Source organism: Gadus morhua, chromosome 9 (assembly GCF_902167405.1).
Source record: "Gadus morhua chromosome 9, gadMor3.0, whole genome shotgun sequence".
Lineage (NCBI taxonomy): Eukaryota > Metazoa > Chordata > Actinopteri > Gadiformes > Gadidae > Gadus > Gadus morhua.
The window spans coordinates 19,730,397-19,755,034 of record NC_044056.1 but is presented as its reverse complement, the minus strand read 5'-3'; the positions used below and the strand labels follow the sequence as shown (position 1 = coordinate 19,755,034).

Sequence of the window (24,638 nt, the reverse complement as noted above, 5' to 3'; positions counted from 1 at the left end):
AAAGTACAAATATCCAAAAAAACTACTTAAGTACAGTAACGAAGTATTTCTACTTCGCTACTATACAACACTGCCGACAATACATATAAAAAAACCGACATTACATGTAAAACCGACATTATATATACTTTGTATACAAAACCCTCATTTGTTATTTCAAATATTTCCAGGTTAACATATTTGATTGACAATATTAACAGTAAGGGAATATAAATTAGAACACAATTGCAATATCATTTTTTAGATATTAATATTATTATCTAAATTACAATCAATGGTGTGCCAGATTAGCCCTAGAACTCACAATTGAACTGTGTCACAAATTAAAGCGAAACCTTAAAATCACAGACATTGACACTAGGACAAACCCATCCCATATCCACAAAGGCCTTTCATTTGATGCTGGATGCTATAAATATGATCAATATTTTCATCAATGTATATCCAGAGTGTGACCATATTAGGTATTCCTGGTTTTCCGTGTCTTACCTCCACACAGTTACGAGGACTATGACTGGTTGCGCTCCCAGACAGAGCAGCGTCCTAAAGTGGCCATCATCTGTGGCTCTGGGCTGGGCGGACTGGCAGAGCAGCTGGAGAACAGGGTCGTCATCCCCTACAGAGACATCCCCAACTTCCCCCAAACCACCGGTGAGAGCTCTTTGTGTGTGTGTGTGTGTGTGTGTGTGTGTGTGTGTGTGTGTGTGTGTGTGTGTGTGTGTGTGTGTGTGTGTGTGTGTGTGTGTGTGTGTGTGTGTGTGTGTGCGTGCGTGTGTGTGCGTGTTCGTGTTCGTGTGTGCATGGGTGCTTGTGTGTGTGTGCCTTTGTGTGTGTGCATGTGTGTGTTTCCAGTAGAGGGCCATCAGGGACAACTGGTGTTCGGGACATTGGAGGGCCACCAGTGTGTCTGCATGCAGGGGCGCTTCCACACCTTCCACACGAAGGCTTTGATGTACACCAGGTGAGTAAGTTAAGTTCTCCTTTATTGTCCCTTTTTGGGTGAAATTCTTACTCTGTTTGTGACCCATCCGGGAGCCGGTGAACACATGCACACCGGCACACCTGAAGCAGTGGGCAGCCGCAGTGCAGCGCCCGGGTTAGGTATGCAGATATGCAGGTAATTATACATCTACAATTATACAAGGCTCATCTTCCACGCCTACGAAGGCTATGAGGTTTACAAGGTGAGTTAGGCTCATCTCCCACACCTAGGAAGGCTAGTACCTATACGAGGGCTATTGAAGCTCATTAGCCTAATGTAGTCTGCAATAAATAACATGTTTGTTCAGTTTTTATTGATAAACGTATGAATCTCTTTACCATAGCAAACACCTGTTCCTCACTGCTTTTGTTCACTCATCATGTGGGACAACAGATCTCGGTTGGACCTTTTCAATTCTTGTGCTCACCAGAGTGTGTCGTACTTGGACCCTGTGTGTTCCATTTTATACAATGTTCAAACCATTCCACTTTTTTAAGCTATGTGCCTGAAAATAATGAATATTACAACGATGAATGTTTTATTGTAATGCATATAATGCATAATGCATTCATGTTTATAACTTTCTACCCATTCATCTAATATTCACAAACAAGGTATCATTGGAATCCTTGAACCAAGCCGAGTTCAATGCACCCTATGACGTCATTTTGCGGCCATGATGGAGTTTCCACCATCTTGGTTTATGTACAAAACCTTCAAAATGCTATCCTATCACACATTTTGTTCCAATCATCTCGAAACGTGGCACACATGATCTTCAGGCCATGCTTGATATAAAACAATGAAATATTGTTCAAATTCAAAACCGTTTGGCCACTACAGCCAATCTAATTTGTCGGCAAAGCCGCCAAACAGGACGTAAGCTGATTTCTCAGCATGCCTTTGACATATCATAACCAAACTTGGTACATAGACCCATGACCTCATTATGGTGACACTCAATGAATCTGGTGAGCTCTGACCCCTAGGAGGCGCTATAATTAACAAAGACGTGTTCTAACTCCACTCTCGTTACATAATTATATTTCAAACTTATTTTCAATGTCGAATTAATAAAATATTTCCCATGGCAACATCAGAAATTGGCCGCCATGTTGAAAGTTCTCAAAATCAATATTACATATCCACAGGCCACAGATTATGTCCAATCATTATGAACCTTGCCCTATATGATCTTCAGAACAAGCCGAACAAACTTGCTAAAAAGCTTTTTCAAATTCTAAACCGTTTGGCCTTGACAGCCAATCAAACCTTACGGCAAAGCCTGGCCGCCATGTTGAAAGTTGTCAATATCAATATTACATATCCACAGGCCACAAATTATGTCCAATCATCATGAAACTTGCCCTATATGATCTTCAGACCAAGCTGCACAAATCTGCCAAACAGCATTTTCTAATTCAAAACCATTTAGCCGTGACAGCCAATCAAATAGGAAGTAAGCCTGTTCTCAGCAACTCTTTAACATATCATAGCGAAACTTGCTAGATTATGTCCAATCATCATGAAACTTGCCAGATGTGATCTTCAGACCAAGCCGAACAAACGTGCCTAACAGCATTTTCTAATTCAAAACCATTTGGCCGTGACAGCCAATCAAACTTGCCGCCTAACAGGAAGTAAGCCTGTTCTCAGCAACTCTTTAACATATCATAGCCAAACTTGCTACATAGACTCATGACATCATTCTGGGGACAGCCAAACAATTTGGTGACCTTGGACCTCAGGGGGACGTCAACCAACAATGACTTTATTTACCATTCCGCCCATTTACAATATAAACTGCAATTCGTACTGGATTAGATGCTTCATGAACCACCTCCAGAACGGATGCTTGTTAACATTGTGTCTCTGTTAGGGATATTGTTCCGAATACCCCTATGTATTTGTGTCATTTGTTCTGTCGGGCAGACGATAATGCGCCCTTACGTCTAGGTAGGGTCATTTTTCCATTTGGTAAACATTGCCGGGTGCTCGCATAATGCTGTGGTTCATTCCACCAGCCGTTATTACCGATTAGCGAGACGGTCATCATGTAGCCACCCATTCCACCAGCCGTCGTTATTACCGAATACCGAGACGGTCGTCCTGAAGCCACCTAGCCGATTACGTCCGTCCGATTACCGATACGGTCGTCATGTAGCCACCTAGCAGATTACGTCAGCCCGATTACCGATACGGTCGCCATGTAGCCACCCAGCCAATTACGTCCGTCAGGCAGAATTAGTTTACCGATTACCGAGACGGTCGTCATGCAGCCACCCAGCTGATTACGTCCGTCCAGCAGAATTACTTTACCGATGACCGAGACGGTCGTCATGTAGCTACCCAGCCGATTACGTCCGTCCGGCAGAATTAGTTTACCGATTACCGAGATGTTCGTCATGCGCCCTTACCACTATGTAGGGTCATTTTTACATTTTGTCTACATTTACTCATACTCGCATAATGCTGTACTTCATCCCACCTGCCGTCATTATTACCGATTACCGAGACGGTCATAATGTAGCCAGCTAGCCGATTACCTCCGTCCGGCCGAATTAGTTTACCGATTACCAAGAAGGTCGTCATGTAGACAACCAGCCGATTACGTCCGTCTGGCAGTTAGTTTACCGATTACCGAGACGGTCGTCATGTAGCCACCCAGCCGATTACGTCCGTCCGGCAGAATTAGCTTATCGAGTCCCATTATGCCTGACACCCACATTGCTGCATGCAGCTATATTTACGTTTGTAATTGCATTTGAATGTTGAAATTAACTTAACTCATCGTACTCCTAATTCATTTTTGGACAAGGGAGGAACCGTTCTAAATAGGCTCTCTGTGTGTTCACGCGCATGCATGCTTCTGTACTCACTCATTTTACATATTTTAACGATTTACCATCTGATTCACTTATTATCATGTAGTGTTGCTGAGGAAGCAAGCCTAAGAATGTTATTCTTGTGTACTTGTACAATAAGGAGCAAGGTACGTTTTATTACTCTGTTTTCTGGGAATAATTGACATAAGCAGAAACCAAAAACCAGCCGTTTTTTCGTTTTGTCCAAAAAAACGAAAATCAAAATTTAAGTTTGTTTATTCGTTTTTTGGTTATTCTTAACAAAACGAATTTACCACTCAATATCTGGTTTCCGCCGGTGGGCGGGTCCTCTTATTGGCTAGTGTGCTTCGTTGCCCTGTGCTCTTCAAAATTAAAGTTCTTCCGTTTGATAATGTCGACAAAAATATTGCTGTATTATAGACACTAGCAGACACAGAGGACCAAACCACCCACAGTCAAGACTGACACGGCTTCAAATAACAATAATAGCATTCATAATCATTTGAAAATTAGAACTTCTGAAGTTATGATGACTTCAGTGCAGTTGATGTTTAGCCACAGTTAATACATGCAGAGTAGACCTGAGGGCTTTACTACGACATCATTGTCCGGCTCTGAACTCTGCGCTCTGTGCGCGTTCACATCAAAGGAGCTGCGATCGCGGGCTGCTGATTTCCTCACAGCCGGAGAGCTATGAGGAATACAAGTGATCACAACACATTTCTGACAGCTGAAAATGGCGCATTTGTTGACCTTTATCCATTTACAGTAAACAAATTATTTTTTCTTGTTGAAAGATATTTTATAATGTTTTCATATTATTATTTACTGATGGTGTTTACAGAATGCGAGTGCGTGTTATATTGAAAGTGAGGCTGGGTGTGCCTATGAATATACGCTACAGTGAGTTTTTTAAGGTGCTGTACAAGCAACTCATATTGTCTCCTCTGTAAAGTGACAGGGAGTGTAGAGTAACCTACTTCATTCAATATCGAATAGGCTACTGTAGCCTACACTATGTAGGCCTACAAATGGTTTTCCTCTTTGCTCATGGCAGTTGTGACAGTCATTTTAACGTGTGAGCAGGCAAGCTTCACTCTTTCCAGGATGCATTATGCGTTGTCCTATAGCCTACTTGGAACATGTTTTGGAATGGATGTATAGTAGAGTATATAAATTTGCTCATAACAGGCCAGCTGGAATACAAAGCAAACTCTTTGTATTCCAGCTGTTTTTTTTTGTGATGTTTTACGATGTTTCAATGTTGCGTTGGTAATGTGTTAGACAGCTTAGATGTTCTTAGATGTTTTGTTAACCTGATTCCTATCCCACTCTGTTTAAGTAAAAGTGTGCTACTGCTGCAAAAACCTTTGCTTTTGTTTTTTTCTGTAAATGGATAAAGGTCAACAGATGCGCACAGTCTCACCAATATGCGTAAAGATCGCACGGTTTGACACTTTCAAAATGCGTGCAGTAGGCCTACATACGCCAAATGACCATTTTGCGTGCATATGATACGCAAAACCCAGCATTAACTACTGTGGAGGGCGGATGCGTCCATTTCGCGTGCATATTATACGCAAAACCCAGCATTAACTGAATGGGAAATGCAATATTTTAGGACAGATTCCTAAAACAGACACCATTAAACGTGTTTCTAATGACATTTCTAGCGAGAAATGTACTTTTTCCTTGAATAATCTTCAGTCAGTGAATGTGTATGATCTTTATTAATCTTTATTATCTGAATGGGAAATGCAATATTTTAGGACCGATTCACGGTTAAACGTGTTTCTAATAACATTTCTAGCGAGAAATATACTTTTTACTTGCATAATCTTCAGTCAGTGATTGTGTCTGATCTTTAGTTTTATAGTTATAAGGAAGATTTTATCGGCTCGCTCGTATGTTTCAACAACGTCAGGTTGCTAGGGACGCTGCTTTCGCTAAACCAGCAGCTCACGTGTTTTCTGCGTTTGTGTTATTAAACCGTTACTTTATGTAACTTTTAATGATATTGTCATAACCACAGGCGAGGTAGTGAGCGAAGTAAGCTTGATAGCAGGTTTATTGGATTCCGCAATCGGACAGGCAGGCACAACTCCACCGGAAAACTACAACAACCAAAACTCCCGCCCGGAAGGAAACCCCCGGAACCCCCTCTCAGAAGGCCCGCCCCCTCCTCCCGAATTTAAGCAAGCTGTACCTTGGCGTCTCTTATATATCAAAGGGGGTCTCAAAGGACGCATAGACGCTTTAACCTGTGGCTCCAGCCATACAGGAAATGACTCAGCAAGTGCTCCATCTCGTTGCACCTCACCCAGCGGCTCGCTCGCTCGCTGAAGTTCTTCCCAGACCTACACCCTATCCAACATGCATATCTGAGAATCAGGCCTCTCTTTAACAATAACAAAAAATTATAAGAGGAATACACATTAACTTTTTGTTATCTCATAAGCGCGTGGTGCCGGCTCCTTTTGACCTTTTGACCCCAGACTTCTGGGGGAATAGCTGAATCAATTCATTAGTCAATCAGAAGTATGTAAATATCTTCCCGGTGGCGGAAGAGGGCGAACAAGGTGTCCGTCAGCATCTACGCTTCCAGGCGATTGCAACGGTGCCACACATGAGCATATTCGAACATGTTTAATGGTAGTAATTAGCTGTCGAAATTGGAGGCCTTATTCAATAATGAGCAGCTATTGATTTGCTTCCCGATAGAAATATGTGAACAATTACATGTTATTTAGCATCTACACGTTGAGCTGAGTCCAATGACACCAAGCATGACACTCTAGCAAATGGTAACATGTATTTGACATGGTACACCTATGGTCTGGGGCATGATCTCGGTGTGGCAAGAGGGCGAGCTTGATCTCATTGGACTCAGCTTAACGTGTAGATGCTAAATAACATGTAATTTGTCAAAAATCCCCATCGGGAAGCAAATCTATAGCTGGTCATTATTGATAAAGGCCTCCAAAATCGACAGCTAATTACTGCCCTGAAACATATTCAAATATGATTATGTGTGGCACTGTTGCAATCGCCTCGAAACTTAGATGTCAAAGGACACCTTGTTTGCCCCGTTACGCCACCGGGAAGATATTTTCATACTTGTAATGGATTGATTCATATTTTAAGGTTCTCGCAGTGAGACTTTAAGCGGCTGCAGCAGAAGTGTTGAGAAGAAAGATGATATCAAGACATTTATAGAATATTCCCATTCACATTATGATTCTTCGTCATAACTATCCAACCAAACATCCTTCACATTCACCGAGCGAAGTTTATGAAAGTCCTGCCCTCGGTCGGACCCCGAGGGCAGGCCCCCCCTTCCTGCACTCGGGGTCCGACCGGGCGAAGTTTCGGGGTGGGGGTCCCAGGTAGGCCCTAGTATAAGGTATTCAAATTTCAGGGGGGTAGGACCTTCTTATCTCAAAAACTGTTTTTCCACCACATTCTGAACCATTCTTGCAAGCAACACTTCTGAGGGGCTTTGTCCAAATGACAGTCCATTTGGGAAAACTTTTTTTCTCTAAGGGCTAGAACTCCAAATCTTGGATATGTCGTTCTCGGGGCCCCGGGATATCAACAATAGCTAGCATCTCTAGCTATCTCGAAAAGGCCGGAGAAGGGGCGTGACCTCCAACAGTACAGTAAATGTACATAAGACAGAGGTTAGTTTCTAGTCCCCATTTTTTGTTTGATGGAGCTGTACATTTGTGGCTTAAGGTGTGTATACACAGCTGGCCTGTGGCCACGTTTTTGAAGTCTGGGGTCAAAAGGTCAAAAGGAGCCGGCACCACGCCGCTTATGAGATAACAAAAAGTTAATGTGTATTTCTCTCATAACTTTTTGTTATTGTTAAAGAGAGGCCTGATTCTCAGATATGCATGTTGGATGGCTAGGGTGTAGGTCTGGGAAGAACTTCAGCGAGCGAGCGAGCCGCTGGTTGAGGTGCAACGAGATGGAGCACTTGCTGAGTCATTTCCTGTATGGCTGGAGCCACAGGTTAAAGCGTCTATGCGTCCTTTGAGACCCCCTTTGATATATAAGAGACGCCAAGGTACAGCTTGCTTAAATGTTGTCACCTATTGCATCACTTCCTATAGGGATTTGGCCTCCTAATTGATCATAATTTAATGCCCTCTTTCATATATATGATACCACCACCACTGGGACGTGGCAACAATGATCCAAATCCATATGGGGAAGGGGGGGGGGGGGTGGTACTTGTGGACAGTAGGGGTGTACACTAGACATAATTAGGAAGCAAACTCAGGAGATGGAATGACCTCTCGCAAATATTTATTTAATAAATTCTTTCAAATAACCCTGCCTCGTTAAATCAACATCGTTCAACATTTTGAACGGGATGTGGGCATGACGTCCTGCCCACATCCCGTTCAAAATCCACCCAGAAGCAGCCCAAGTTGTTGTTTTAGCAGCGAAATGCATTGTGTGTGTGTGTGTGTGTGTGTGTGTGTGTGTGTGTGTGTGTGTGTGTGTGTGTGTGTGTGTGTGTGTGTGTGTGTGTGTGTGTGTGTGTGTGTGTGCGTGTGTGCGTGTGTGCTTAACACGCTATTTTATGTTGAAATGCGACGTAATCCAGTGTTCACTAAAACGTACACTGTCAACATATGCTTTTGGCGACTGGGCTGGCTCTCAGAAAAACGTGATTCTAACTGATTCTAGGGTTCGGGAGGAAGGGGCGGGCCTTCTGAGAGGGGGTTCCGGGGGTTTCCTTCCGGGCGGGAGTTTTGGTTGTTGTAGTTTTCCGGTGGAGCTGTGCCTGCCTGTCCGATTGTGGAATCCAATAAACCTGCTATCAAGCTTACTTCGCTCACTACCTCGCCTGTGGTTATGGCAATATCATTAAAAGTTACATAAAGTAACGGTTTAATAACACAAACGCAGGAAACACGTGAGCTGCTGGTTTAGCGAAAGCAGCGTCCCTAGCAACCTGACGTCGTTGAAACATGCGACCGAGCCGATAAAATCTTCCTTATAACTATAAAACAAAAGATCAGACACAATCACTGACTGAAGATTATGCAATTAAAAAGTATATTTCTCGCTAGAAATGTTATTAGAAACACGTTTAACGGTGAATCGGTCCTAAAATATTGCATTTCCCATTCAGATAATAAAGATTAATAAAGATCATACACATTCACTGACTGAAGATTATTCAAAGAAAAAGTACATTTCTCGCTAGAAATGTCATTAGAAACACGTTTAATGGTGAATCTGTCCTAAAATATTGCATTTCCCATTCAGTTAATGCTGGGTTTTTGCGTATCATATGCACGCGAAATGGACGCATCCGCCCTCCACAGTAGTTAATGCTGGGTTTTGCGTATCATATGCACGCAAAATGGTCATTTGGCGTATGTACTGCACGCATTTTGAAAGTGTCAAACCGTGCGATCTGTACGCATATTGGTGAGACTGGATTGACTTTTCCCTGAACTTTTAAACGTTGCAAACGTGCAAAACATATATTATATTTATGTGGCATTCAGTCCAATGCTTAAAAATATATCTGTGGCATTCAGTAGGCCAATGCTGTGGTAAAGTGTGCAAAGTATGAGTATGAATATTTGATGGAGTATGAGTAAGTGTTTCCTTCTGTTACATAGATAGAACTTTATCAATCCCCTGCAGGAGAAATGTGTTAATGTTTGTCCCTATAAAACAATAATGGTAAAAAAAAAAAACACAAAACATGACGGTAACTCTAAAGTCAAACCGTCCAATCTGAAGGCTTTACTTAACCACTCCCCCTACTCACTTCCACCAATGCAAAGCGAACAGAACTGAGTAGGGGAGGGCATAGCCCAACTAGTTTGTGACAGACCCAGAGGAACGCAACGCAAATTAAATGTGAACATGTATTGAGGCTTTAATAAAATCCCGGACGATTTTGAAATTTCACCCGGACGCATTTGATTCCTACCCTTCCACTGTTAAATAGCGGCCCAAATTGGTGGACGCTATCCTGGTAATTTCTCTGCGTGAGAAATACGAAGTGTGGCGTGTGAGCGTGTGGATGGGTTGAATTGCGTGTGTCTCACGGAGTATGAAGGTATTATTGTAGCAAAAGTCTTTAGCACCTGTAACTGCAGAATTTGAATGCGTACACTAAAGTCACAGTAAATTTGAAGTCGTATATATTTATTTTACATGTGTACTCTAAAGTCACAAATGTGTAACAGTACATTTGTAGTCGTAAAAAAAATAAATATATTTTTTATACCATTGTAAACACAAAATAGGGTCTACGAGTACGCTAATCTGTGTTACAGGTGCACAAATCCTTTTGCTACAATTATTGCAGCGCAGTTGGTGCAAAACACATTCGCACACCCGTGTTTCATAATCTGAGAACATGCCCAAAAGGTGTGCATTCGTAAACCCAAATTTGAACAAATGCATCAGAAGTTGCACATCTGTGAACGCTATGTTAATTCAGCATTTTAATGAGTGAGCACAAAACCATTTTACAACTGCTCGAATCTGCTCCTGCAAGTCTCAGCTGTGGGGTTTTTTGCAGGTTGTTTTGCAACACGCCTAGGTGGTAAATGTGTAGCAAAAGTATTCGTACAAAATAGTCCCGCCCATAATTTCCTAATCCAATGAAAATCGCCGGCAGGGATGCATTTCTCAAATTACACTGGGACCCACCGCGTGCCAGCCAGGGAGCTATAAAGATCGCAGCATACTCAGCGCGGGATACGTTTCTTTCTGGAGAAGTGAAGAGGGCGTCCTACTGAACGGAGATGGGTATCCTACATTATGTTAAATGAAATGACTTAGTTCAAGTGAATTCCCCCCAAAGTATTTCATTAACATGCCGCAAATGTCCTTGAATGTATTTTAATGGTCGCCAAAACATAAATTCAGAAATGTTAATGCATTACTTTGGGGAGAATTCACTTGCACTAAGTCGTTTCATTTTACACAATGTAGGATACCCACCTCCGTTCAGTAGGACGCCCTCTTCACTTCAAGGACGGTACCCGCGCTGAGAATGCTGCGATCTTTATAGCTCCATGGCTGGCACGCGATGGGTCCCAGTCAGGGACGGCTGGTATAAATTGGCTAACAGGGCTAAGCCCTCTTACAGTGAAAATAAAAAATATATTATTAAAAACTTAGAACATATTGTTTTAAATTTTGGTAGAACCTAAAGGAGCAACAGCACCAAAAAGTGACAGAAAAACCCAGGATATATATATCTTCGTTTTTTTTCCTGTGAATGGGCTAAATGTATTCAGCCCAAGCGCAGTAGCGTGAGCTTCCATTGACGTTGATTGACAGGTGCCCTGACACGCCCCCTTCATATGCTTCCCATTTGGGCTAAATTAGTTTAGCCCAAAGGCTGACCTTGGACCAGCTAGCACAGTAGCTACAGTACAGTGACCTTCGACTAATCACAGCACAGTAGCGCAAGTGCAGTATGGCGGGCGTTAGCATGAAAATGGATGAAGTGGTCTTTGGAGGAAAAATTGGAAGTGAAAAGATTGGGGACACATCAACCAAACGATGTACAGATTTACTGTCAGGAGTGCGGTCAGAATATGGCCGGTAATAGTGCATTTGTAAGCGGGTCAACTACGTTTCGTATCGAAACATTTAAAAAGCTGTCTAAATAACCCAACATGACGTGACAAGTGTGTAGAGAAAGTGGCCCCTCTCCAAGCTGCATTTCAGCGACAGGCAGTAACAATAAGGTTCTCTAAGGAATCGGAAATGATCTCATTTAATGTTGCATACAACATTGCCAAAGAGGAGTTGCCATTCTCAATTTAAATCCGAAATTATTCTCATGAAGAGAAATGGATTAAACATCAACCCGACGTATAGCAATGAGATGGAATGTGCACAATTCATTGCAGTAGGCCTAATGGGCGACACCTTAAAGCAAAAGACAGCTGCGGACGTCGGAAACGCCACATAGGCCTACATGTCCTTCATGATTGACGGCGACACAGACGCCTCTACCAAAGAGTGTGTGATCGTCTACAGCCGCATTTTGCGCAAAGGGAGACCAGTCAACATTTTAATTGTGTAATACTTTAAGCACAAAAAAAGTTTTATTTTGCTTAATGGTTTAGTTCGAAATGTTCAATTTCAGCTCAGTGAAGCACTTTAAACACCTTATTTTTCTTTTTATTTATAATTGTGCTTCAAATAAAGACATGCCTTTCTCTACACCTTAATCCTGTTTAAAAATCATTCACATTATATGAAAGTTATGAACAGAGATATAAAGGTGACCTCATGGCGTCTGGAGCCCTGTGAAGTATTGATAAATGTAATGCATTCTTTAGCCCACCCACCCAAAATCACCACCAGCCGTCACTGTAATTTGAGAAATGCATCCCTGCCGGCGATTTTCATTGGATTAGGAAATTATGGGCGGGACTATTTTGTCCCGCTCACGGACGCTCTGTCATCTTCGGATACGAATACTTTTGCTACACATTTACCACCTAGGCGTGTTGCAAAACAACCTGCAAAAAACCCCACAGCTGAGACTTGCAGGTTCGAGCAGTTGTAAAATGGTTTTGTGCTCGCTCATTAAAATGCTGAATTAACATAGCGTTCACAGATGTGCAACTTCTGATGCATTTGTTCAAATTTGGGTTTACGAATGCACACCTTTTGGGCATGTTCTCAGATTATGAAACACGGGGGTGCGAATGTGTTTTGCACCAACTGCGCTGCAATAATTGTAGCAAAAGGATTTGTGCACCTGTAACACAGATTAGAGTACTCGTAGACCCTATTTTGTGTTTACAATGGTATAAAAATATATATATATTTTTTACGACTACAAATGTACTGTTACACATTTGTGACTTTAGAGTACACATGCAAAATAAATATATACGACTTCAAATTTACTGTGACTTTAGTGTACGCATTCAAATTCTGCAGTTACAGGTGCTAAAGACTTTTGCTACAATAATACCTTCATAACGGAGAGCCCTGCGCAATGTTCAGCTAGAAATGTGTTGTAATCACTTGTATTCCTCATAGCTCTCAGGCTGTGAGGAAATCAGCAGCCCGCGAACGCAGCTCCTCTGATGTGAACGCGTACAGAGCGCATAGTTCCGAGCCGGACAATGATGTCGTAGTAAAGCCCTCAGGTCTACTCTGCATGTATTAACTGTGGCTAAACATCAACTGCACTGAAGACATCATAACTTCATAAGTTCTAATTTTCAAATGATTATGAATACCATTATTGTTATTTGAAGCCGTGTCAGTCTTGACTGTGGGTGGTGTGGTCCTCCGTGTCTATAATACAGTATTTTTTTTGTCGACATTATCAAACGGAAGAACTTTTATTATGAAGAGCACAGGGCAACGAAGCACGCTAGCCAATAAGAGGACCCGCCCACCGGCGGAAACCAGATATTGAGTGGTATATTCGTTTCGCTCAGTAAGAATCAAAAAACTAATAAACGAACTGAAATTTTGATTTTCGTTTTCTTGTCAAAACGAAAAAACGAAAAAACGGCTTGTTTTCTGGTTTCTGCTTGCGTCAATTATTCCCAGAAAACAGAGTAATAAAACGTACCTTGCTCAATAAGTGTATAATGTGTGTGTGTGTGTGTGTGTGTGTGTGTGTGTGTGTGTGTGTGTGTGTGTGTGTGTGTGTGTGTGTGTGTGTGTGTGTGTGTGTGTGTGTGTGCGTGCGTGCGTGTGCGTGTGTGTGTGTGTGTGTGTGTGTGTGTGTGTGTGTGTGTGTGTGTGTGTGTGTGTGTGTGTGTGTGTGTGATTTTGTGTGCGTGCGTGCCTGTGTGTGTGCTCATTCTGTTGCTCATTCTGTTCCGCATGATATGGTCCGCGCGAGCGTTTCCAAGGGACGACTCCGCCCCCTGTCTGTAATCCCAGCCCACTCGATTTTACTACTCGTCGCATCCGTAAAATGATCACATTGATCATCGGACATGGCAACCACGGCACCTGCGTCCCATCGGTACAGGTGAGATGCAAATGGTAGCCAATAGCAATGGGCTGGATGGAGAGGAATAACCTTTTCCTGCTTACATGTTTTGTCAAGGCTGCCCAAGTGTCCACTTAAACGCTGAGCTCCAATCATGTTCACAGCATAAGGACCCGACTAATCGGTGCAGAACTCGTCCTAATAGGCGCAGTTCTAGATGGGCATTCGATTGAATTGTATTAGTCGATCGTCGGGAGAATTAACGATAGGCCTAAATGTTCGATTAATCATTAACATTTGTTTACAAGAAAATAAATAAAACTATTTAAATGTGATATTCAAAATGCAATGAAAATTGATCGTTAATTCTCCCGCGTTTACATGGAAACTTCTGGTCCGATTAGAAGTGGAAGAACAGCTCAATCAGGATCATATATATATATACGCCTCATTCGGAATACACAAGAATGCGCGAGACATTTTTTACCACTTTTGTAAATGCCATATAGGCCTACAGTAGAATAGATCTATTCCGATTTGAAATCTAATCGGATCAGAAGTGTCCAAAACTACGAATGGTAATTGTAAAAAGACACACTGTGTGAAGATATTTTTTAGCATTAGTTTATTGATGAAAAATTTACGTCATAGAGGAAATCCTTATCAATTAGTTGACCGTCGATTAATCATGGCCATCCCTGATAGCCTAATAGAAGACCATGATATTATAATAATAATAATAATAATAATAAATGAAATTTATATAGCACTTAATATGGTACTCTAAGACGCTTATTTATTATTCGATGCATAATGCACTGCTTTGATTCATATTCGTGTTTGCTTGTTAACATAACAATAGGCCATAAGAACTGTGCAATGATTGCACTGTCCACTGAGCAATACTTAAATGTTAATAGTGTAGCCTAATATTTTTGCTTTAGCCTACACTATAACTCTATATCCCATTAGGGTACATTGTCAATCAACCCACTCGATAATGTGGTCTCGGTTTAAAGAGACGCCGATTTTCCTGCACGCCGAGTTCCCTGCACTCTTTTGTATTTAGGAGGCGCGGCTCTATCCATCCACACCAACCAATGCAATGCAGATGGGTCCCTTGATCGTCTATTATTTTCTTGACTCCTAATTAGCAGAAAGTGGTTGGAGGACTTGAACCTGACAAGCAGGTTTGCATCCTGCCTCATGATTGAACGTTCATCTTCAAATGAAAAATATGTTTTACTGCAAAAAATACTAGCCTGTGTTTCCTATCATCTATCCAGTCTTATCCACATTTTATTTGAGTTTTGATCATCCTCACTCGTCTCATTGTGATTATAAATTACTTTTTACATACACGTGCTTGTGTATGTATATGTGCGTGCATGTGCGTGTGTGGACTGTAATTGCCATATGCGTGCCATATGAGTTAAAACAAGGGCTCCTAAAGAACCATGTGCTATTGGCTTGCTGCCAATTGCTTCAGGCCTGCATTTAAGTACATTGACAAAAAGGTAAAACCGACATGTTGTATACAAAACCCTCATTTGTTATTTCAAATAATTCCAGGTTAACATATTTGATTGACAATATTAACAGTAAGGGAAATATAAATAAGAATACAATTGCAACATCATTTTTTAGATATTAATATTATTATCTAAATTACAATCAATGGTGTGCTGGATAAGCCCTAGAACTCACAACTGAACTGTGTCACAAATTAAAGTGAAACCTTCAAAATCACAGGCATGCACATATGGGACAAACCCATCCCATATCCACAAAGGCCTTTCATTTGATGCTGGAGGCTATATACAGGCCCGGGCTTAGGCAGCATGGGCGAATGCTAAGGGCCCATCCATCCGAAGGGAAGCCAAAAATATTTTATTTTATTATTTTTGCATACTGTATTCATCTAACTTTAACTTCAATGTTTATGTTACTTACTACCTTACTAGTAATGGTAATAACCCCCCAGGTTTTATTATTTAGTAAATACAAATAGTCCGCCAACAGTTGTCAGGGGGTAGCGCGTTGACAAGCAACGTGTAAACAACTTAACTAGTAATGCGGTGTTTGTTTTAAAAAAAGAAAAGGAAAGGCAGCTCTTAACCTAGCTGGTCCGCTGCTCAATCCAAACCCCCACGTGTCAATGAAAATCCAAACATGTCAGCTATGTACATAGGTCCATAAGTTTGTAACCCACACACAGTAAATTATCCTTAAATTATCCAATGTATTGTAGTAACCATTGTTGGAGCAGTGTTTATTTTCAAGCTGATTTTGGATGATAGTTTGTGGTTTGCATATCTTACATTTCCCATGTCTTTCATATAATATATATTTTTTACACTTCACTTGAGTGCTTCTTTAATCTCTGGTAAGAACCAAACGAGATAAACCATGCTACATTTAATTGTATTTACAATAATTGGAATCTTAACTCATATCTATTATTTTGCTTATGAATGCCTTTAGTAAACATCATGCATTTCTTTGCAGTATTTTGTGCATACCTTATTGTGTGAGTGATTCATTGTCACTTGTTTTGCAAGTGTTTAATTATTAAAAGTTCTAACGACTGCAGTATTTTGTGCATACCTTATTTATATTGTATTTATGATTCATTGCTTGTTACTTGGTTTGTAATACGTTTTTGTGTGTTTAATTTTCTATCTAAAATAAAAGAGTCTCAAAGACAAAGCTTTGCAGCTTTTCTGAGTGTATGAACATTGGTAGTCAAATTTACTGTGCGATCCAAAGGGGTAGGGGGCGCCAGCCTAAATCTGGCTACACATATATATATATATCTCTTTGATCACTATTTTCATCAATGGATATCCAGATTGTGACCATAGTAGTTATTCCTTGTTTTCACTGTCTTACCTCCACACAGTTACGAGGACTATGAGGCTACGGCCAAATGGTTGCTCTCCCAGACAGAGCAGCGTCCTAAAGTGGCCATCATCTGTGGCTCTGGGCTGGGCGGACTGGCAGAGAAGCTGGAGAACAGGGACGTCATCCCCTACAGAGACATCCCCAACTTCCCCCAAACCACCGGTGAGAGCTCTGTGTGTGTGTGTGTGTGTGTGTGTGTGTGTGTGTGTGTGTGTGTGTGTGTGTGTGTGTGTGTGTGTGTGTGTGTGTGTGTGTGTGTGTGTGTGTGTGTGTGTGTGTGTGTTACGGCTCCAGGATGTCAGCTTGCTACGTCTCGGGGGGGGAGGGGGAGTAGGGGAACCATAATACATGTTGCTGTTGGACTGACTGGGAGAACAATAAAGCATGACAGCAAACCGAGTACATAAGTGTATTTATTTGGCGAATTTTCCGCCAAGGGGAATAGGGAACTATAAGCGGAGCCAAATCAAAGAAAACAAGATAAAGTGACAACTTACTAGTGCACACATACAACCTAGCTAATACATACAGAGGGTGGCCCCGCTTCTAACCTGATGAGATAACAGAGGAAAACTACTTGAGGGTAGTGTACACCCAAGGGTATCTTACCTATTCACCTAAACCCCTATGGCATCTCAAAGACAAAGGCAACGGCATGACACAGCCAACAAACAGGCAGACAATGGCGTGTTACAATGGAGACTAACAGGTGCAAGTTAAGGCCTGATGACACTGATTGGCCAACAGACAGCTCCCAGATTGGACAGGGGGTTGGACGATGGTTGAGGAACAGCCCATGGCGTGAGACCTACAGAGAACGAGAGGGGAGACACAGGAAAACTACCACACACGTAACAGTGTGTGTGTGTGTGTGTGTGTGTGTGTGTGTGTGTGTGTGTGTGTGTGTGTGTGTGTGTGTGTGTGTGTGTGTGTGTGTGTGTGTGTGTGTGTGAGCGTGTGTGTGTGTGTCATCACTAATGCATCTTGTTTATTGTTTCTGTGTGTGTTCGTTTGTGCATGGGTGCTTGTGTCTGTGTGTGCCTTTGTGTGTGCTCGTGAATGTGTTTCCAGTGGAGGGCCATCAGGGACAACTGGTGTTTGGGACGCTGGAGGGCCACCAGTGTGTCTGCATGCAGGGGCGCTTCCACACCTACGAAGGCTTTGATGTATACCAGGTGAGTTAGGCTCATCTTCCACACCTACGAAGGCTATGACGTATCAAAGGTGAGTTAAGGCCGATATATGCTCTGTTTTAGACGTAACGCGTAAGCACGTAAGATACATAACCCCCCCTTGCGCGGTAAAATATCCCCCCTTACGTGCTTAAGTGCGTCGGCCAAAATTCCTGACTATGCGACTAAAACACTACGGCCCTACGCAGCTCGCAAAGACTGTGATTGACCAGCTAACCACATCCTTTCAGGAGTCTCACATTTCCGGTTTTACAGCATAATAGCGCCATTTTTAAAAGGCTGTGACAGAAGCGAATGAAGAATTTTGAAGAAGGAGAAGAAGAAAACACAAGAACGAATTATGATAATTATAAATATAAACAAGCCAGCGATTTCCACTTCCACGCCCACAGATTTGTTCGTTGCTCCCCCTACTGTTCTGGCGGAGAATCCCCTTGCAACACGCGCAATCCTTAAGGAACCTTAAAGGAACCGTAAATCAAAACTTGTCTAAAACAAGTCCCTTGTGTAAATTACGTGCCTACGTCTCTGCGTCTAAAACAACCCTAAATCGGCCTTTAGGCTCATCTTCCAGGCCTATGAAGGCTAGTACCTGATGATCTTGTAGAAAACTTTAATTTGAAAATTCTGAAAGTCTTAGATGTCTTTGCACCTTAAGGTTAAAACGATTTCTGGAAAGCAAAAGGCACCCTGGAGAAAAGCTGATTCTGTAAGAGCACAGAAAAAAGAATGAAGGGTCGGAGAACCTGACGCAGTCTTTAAGATTCATAATATCAGAGAATATCCCCGTCAGTTCGGCCGCGGCGCAATGAATGAATAAAGATCGTAAAAAAACATTTATTTTGACAGATGTGCCCGAAGTTGCTACTTTTAGGGATGTGCATTTCTGGCAAAAAATGCTACTCGATATTCGCTGAGAAGTATTCGAATAACATTCGAATAAGGTGTGTGTGTGTGTGTGTGTGTGTGTGTGTGTGTCCGTCCGTGTGTGTGTCCGTCCGTGTGTGTGTGTGTGTGTGTGTGTGTGTGTGTGTGTGTGTGTGTGTGTGTGTGTGTGTGTGTGTGTGTGTGTGTGTGTGTGTGTGTGTGTGTGTGTGCCTGCGTGCCTGCCTGTGTGTGTGCGTGCCTCCAGGTGACGTACCCCGTGCGTGTGTTCTACCTGCTGGGCGTGAGGACGCTGGTGGTGACCAACGCGGCCGGGGGCCTCAACAGCAGCTTCAGCGTGGGCGACATCATGCTGATCAAGGACCACATAAACCTGCCGGGCCTGGTGGGGAACAACCCACTGTGTGGCCCCAACAACGACAGGTGCTGCAGGCTAGGGGAAGTGTGGTTTAGAATGCATCGTACTTCATATACTCGCCAATAAGACATATTTTGAAGTAAAGTACATTCAGAATTGTCTCTCAATGAATAGCAGTCGTTGATATTGAAAAGTAATATGATTGCAATGTTATAATTATGATGTTCGTGTGATTCAATCTCTCACAAAATATAATGTCTGCGTGTACGTCCTGTCCTAACGCCTGAATTCTTTCATGCGGGCGGTGTATAGGTGCGTCCAGGTTGTCTGCATATATTAGTTCCTCCATACAGTCTATGTGGCTGAGAGCTCATCTCCCTCATCCCCAACTTCTCTAACTCTGCAGGGTATTTCCTAGGAAATAGATCTAGCAGTCTAGCAGAAATTGGTTAACTACTTTCTGTTGAGCTTACCTTTCCATATGTGAAGCGTACATCATAGCTCTCATGCCACAAGTGCATACACCAGACAGTATTCAATATGGGAAATAAGACGGCACTCAAATCATTGGCCAAAGCATTAGCCAATCACGAGACGTGGTTCAATCATCAGGCGGTCTCTCTGTCCCCAGGTTTGGTGAGCGCTTCCTTTGTACGTCCGACGCTTACGACTGTGACCTGCTGGCCTTGGCCCAGCAGACGGTGGAGAAGCAGGGCATCCGGGCTTCCGTGCATCAGGGGGTCTACTGCATGGTGAGTGGACCCACCTACGAGAGCATCGCCGAGGGGAGGGCTCTGCGGACCCTGGGAGCCGACGCAGTGGGTGAGTGGCAGCTGGTCCTCAGCAGGTCAATGGCTGTCGGGATGTACGTGAACAACACTGATGGGGAGTGTGGGTGGAGGTTAGCTGGTTAAGGCATCTCACCTGGCCCGAGTCAGTGGTTTTTAAAACCGTAGTACTAGAAGTATTGCTACAATATAATATCATATATTTTTTACGTTTTTATTTAGCATTCCTAATTTAAAGCGGCTGTCGATTAAAGCTCAGGGTGAGAGAGCAGACAATATATTTTGAAGCTAAACAACGTTTTGAATATCACACGCCTGTGAATGACGGACACAATGGCTCATACAGAGTGAGGTAGGCAACTTGAAACAGATCTTCTCAAAGAGCTTTAATTTATATTAATATAACTTAACATATTACCTTCAAAGGTTCCTAGTTCAGGCGAATAATAAAATGCTGTGCTCCATTGCTTTTACTGTCCACCCTAGTGGAACTTAGTGGAAGGCTCTGCCTGCTGCCTATCGCTTGCCTGTAGTTCTTTAAACTACTTCAACTATCAAGAGAAAATAGAATGGAAGCATTTGAACTCAGTAAACATAATGTACCTTTGGACCGGAGGAACCCTTCATTATTTCCAAGAACTGTTGGAGAGACTACACAATGTTTTGACTGCCCACCAGGTGCTGAGCCACCGTAGCTCTTAGAATAGCATTCTGAGGAACTTATTAAGCCCCTACTTGGGGGTAAGTGCTGTCGTAGGATGAGAGGAACCATGACTGATGTAGGTGCACAGCGTTGGGTCAAGACGGTTGTGTACCTTGATTGGTGGAACACACAAGCCAAATTGCTCTTTCAATTTTATCGTTTCAATTTGAAAGTCTTGTTTCCAACTCGGCTGTGTCATAGAACCCACGACACACACACACACACATCTCCTATCACGGCATCACTCTTAGATGTGGTCTACACTGCAGTAAATCAATGATGTACAGCAGTTCTGATGTGCATAGTAATTACAATAGAGGCTGATGTCAACACAGGTGTTGCTTATAACATTAACAATTATTATACAATTATGTATCTGCTCCTGTATGTAGCAGGGCATGGGGAGTCAACTTATCTTCACTAGTGTCGCCCACTACCTGTGCCCTGACACATCTAAAGAGCAGACTATAATAAGTGTTACGTGAAGGTATGTCACGCTCAACGCCATCTAGTGGGACATAACAGAACAACAGAGGCAGGTTGCTTCTAAACATGGCCTGTACACCATAGTGTTCAACACAGTGTGATTTGTCAACTTAACATTCCTTACACAAAGCCAAAAAACACAAACCAGAAATTACAACGAAATAAATGAAAACCAACGTTTATGTACCTAACGTCTATTATCCAAGTCGTTGAGTGATTCCTCATGTTGAAATGTGTTGTGTGCGTGTCAATAGGAATGAGCACAGCGCTGGAGGTGGTGGTGGCCCGCCACTGTGGCCTGCGTGTCCTGGGCTTCTCGCTCATCACCAACAAGGTGGTGACCGACGACCGCACGCTGAAGGCCAACCACGCCGAGGTGCTGGTCGCCGACAACAATCGCGCCCAGGACCTCCAAGGGCTTGTCCGAGGAATCCTAGCCCAGATGTCTGTGGACCCTGAGGACCTGTGATCTTGAGACGCAGCGGTCAAGTCGGCGGGAAAAGGCTAGAATGCTTAATGTTCACGTTGACCCCGGGTCGAGTGAATGCACCTTAACCCTTGACCCCAGTTTGGATTCAGCCGGCAGACTGGTTAGTTTAGGTTTTAGTTTTGGTTCAGGTGCTATCAAGGATGTTGTTTTTATGGTTTGATAATCACTTCTACTTGGGAAAATACTAAGTGTAGGGTAAATGTGTAATAATGGGGTATGTACTAATAATGTAGCACCGTCAGAATTGTAGTAAATATTTTCATAAGCAGTCCAAACAAGTGAAGCAGAAAACAAACGTAGTTACTTTAACAGATAATCAAAGAATAATCAGGGAATTTATTAATATAAAATATGTATATAAATATATATATATATTTATCAAAGTTATATTCATCTAAGAGTTATCTTTTCGGATAAATGACCTATGAAGCTGTTTCTATTTAATAATGTCCACTGATTTATAAGCTCCGGTGAGTTGCAGCAGCTTCTGTATTGGATGTGGAGGCTTCCCAGTCCTCAGGGGTTTTCCATGGGGAAGGAAGATGAGGGGACACCCCAAAAACTGTCTTGTTGAAAGGTGTGAAAAAGAGCTTTCTTCACGCACATTGTTGTTGTTAAAAAGCATCTCTTTACTTAAAACACAACACAACTGTTGAGTCACTTGCACAACTCCAGCCCCTCCAGTCTAAAACTCTGGCCCTCTTAAAGAGCACCTGAATGGGTGTGGCTCAATTAGCCTATGAGCCACAGCTGCGGACTATCACGGCTAACCAGTCAGACAGGAGCACGTGAATCTTTTAAAACAACAAAAACAGTGAAGATGCCATTCACATCTTCACAAAAGGATTATCAGAAGCTCCATCTGATGGATCATTCATTGTGCCTAAAAATAGCTGCACAGCTGGCACGATCACACAATTTAGAATGCATGGACTGAAGTCTTATATGAATCTGCTACGGCAGGGATTTTGTTATTTGACGTTTGAAAATCTGTTATTGGAGCCAGAATCATCGTACCTGATGAGGAGTTTTGAATCTCTCCAGGTGTGGTGTTGCGCTCACCGGCCAGGTCCTCTCTGTCTGACATCTAATGTATGAGCACTGAAGAGACCTAGACACCAGGGTGAGGAAGTAACCTCTCAGGCACTTTGCACCAGGCTTAAAGATGGATGCTCACACAAACCCTCAACAGATAGATGACACTCGTTAACTGAATAGCACATATCACATACGTTTACATGTAGGATAATGCTTTACCTCCCTCAGGTTTACACCAATGGTATCCTCATGAAGAAATAACAGCGGTACCACACAGATAATGCTCACTCAGGAAAAGCTATTTTACTCTTTGTTTTACATTTACTTATTTGATTATGAGGAAATTACAGATTCTGAATCCTGAAAAATGTTTGATTAAAAGGGTTGTAATATAAGCATTGAACAAGACGCACTAATAGAAGAGAATCTCTTTTTCTCTATCTAATCTATCTTCAAAATGTATTTTACGTAGAAAATATAACAATAAAAAAAGGGTGAAAAAGGAACCCTCATGTTTGTTAAATTATTGTGTGCAATTGCTGTAGGTGTGTGTGTGTGTGTGTGTGTGTGTGTGTGTGTGTGTGTGTGTGTGTGTGTGTGTGTGTGTGTGTGTGTGTGTGTGTCTGTGTGTGTGTGTGTGTGTGTGTGTGTGTGTGTGTGTGTGTTTGTGTGTGTGTGTGTGTGCGTGTGTGTGTGTGTGTGTGTGTGTGGTGGGCACACAATTAAGTATATTGTCTCCATGTGAATCAAATAGATTCAATTAGTTTGCTAAAAAAAAAAAAAAGTGTCACTTTTCTTGCTGCAGTACGGAAGGGAAATACACACGAATAAAATGATAAAAAAAACGAAAAAGGGGTACTTTAAAAGGACAGACCCCCATTCTCCTCGCTGCCACATGAACCCACTCAACGAGCCGACGCTCTCTTCAGGACCATGGAGGCACAGTCTTCTCTCCCCCCAGGTATTCACCCTGCATACACACAACCCTCCCGTTCCTCTGAGTCGTTGTCTCCCTCCCTCACAGGTTCACTATTTGGTCACTACACGTGGATTGTGTCTCAGGTGGAAACCACTCAATCCCAGTTTACATTCAATGACAGCCGTAGATCTCACTCCGTGTTGATGCATATCACCGTGTCAGATACGCGTGAATATATGTTGAAAGTATATTGTAGCACAGTAGAAACGTTTGGAAAGACTAACCATTATATTTTTTTAATGCTATTGCTGGCATCATGAATCATTAGTCAATATTTTTTACCCCCATGTGAGAACCTAGATAGATAAAACATGCTTAAAGGCTGATTATATTTAGTTTACAGTGGATGGTAAATGGAGTGCATTTATACAGCACCTTTCTTACCAGTGGTCACACAAAGCGCTTTACATTATTGCCTCACATTCTCTAATTTATACACAATCACACACGGACAGCAGTGTCAGCCATGCAAGGCCACATCCAGCTCGTCTGAGGCATCTACAGTAAGGTGTCTTGCTCAGGGAAACCTCAACACTCAGCTAGAAGGAGCCGGGGATTGAACTAGCCACCTTCCGGTTGCCAGTCAACCCTTCCACCTCCTGGGTCACTGCCAGAGGTGTGCAAAAAAATCCTTGAAAAACAACAACGATACGCCTACAATACAGAGGTTTATACTGGGTGTTTATTACATGATACAAACTCGGTACACGGATAACAAATGCAGATGAAATCAAATAAATCTCTCTGTTGGGGTTTCATCCCGTCTAGGTGCAGTGTTTAGACACGCAGTCGCACTCGGTCACCGACTGCACTGTGTGGAGGCTCTGGGTGCCGTTGCCACAGAGGACGGGGACGCTGAGCGCCTCGGTCTTCTGGGGGGAGCAGCACACACACTCCTGCTGCAGCACGGCCGCCTCAAGGGAGTACAAGGTCCTGCTGTGACACTTCCCCTGAAACACAACAGCAGCAGCGCCCTTGAAGAACACTGCAGTACAAACGGATGTCTTTGTGTGTGTCTGAGT

The 24,638-nt window shown here is 42.6% G+C and overlaps 2 protein-coding genes across 3 annotated transcripts in view; one reads left to right on the top strand and one right to left on the bottom strand.

The window, feature by feature from the left end:
* Positions 1–24,638, bottom strand: part of vwf (von Willebrand factor) — a 55,691-nt gene that overhangs the window by 2,424 nt on the left and 28,629 nt on the right. Inside the window, exon 53 of one of the 2 annotated variants that reach the window (XM_030365329.1) lies at positions 24,281–24,566. The exons of the other annotated variant lie outside the window; for it this stretch is intronic. Coding sequence (XP_030221189.1) covers positions 24,381–24,566 — 186 coding nt within the window. The 3' untranslated portion in view covers positions 24,281–24,380. Of the gene's footprint in view, positions 1–24,280; positions 24,567–24,638 lie in introns of those variants that run through there. 2 annotated transcript variants of the gene reach the window in all.
* On the top strand, positions 783–22,278 carry LOC115550389 (purine nucleoside phosphorylase). The gene is made up of 6 exons (XM_030365335.1): positions 783–961; positions 16,695–16,858; positions 17,768–17,871; positions 19,022–19,197; positions 19,764–19,954; positions 21,364–22,278. Exons 1-6 carry the CDS (start codon positions 801–803, stop codon positions 21,576–21,578), a joined length of 1,011 nt encoding a protein of 336 aa, XP_030221195.1. The 5' UTR covers positions 783–800; the 3' UTR covers positions 21,579–22,278.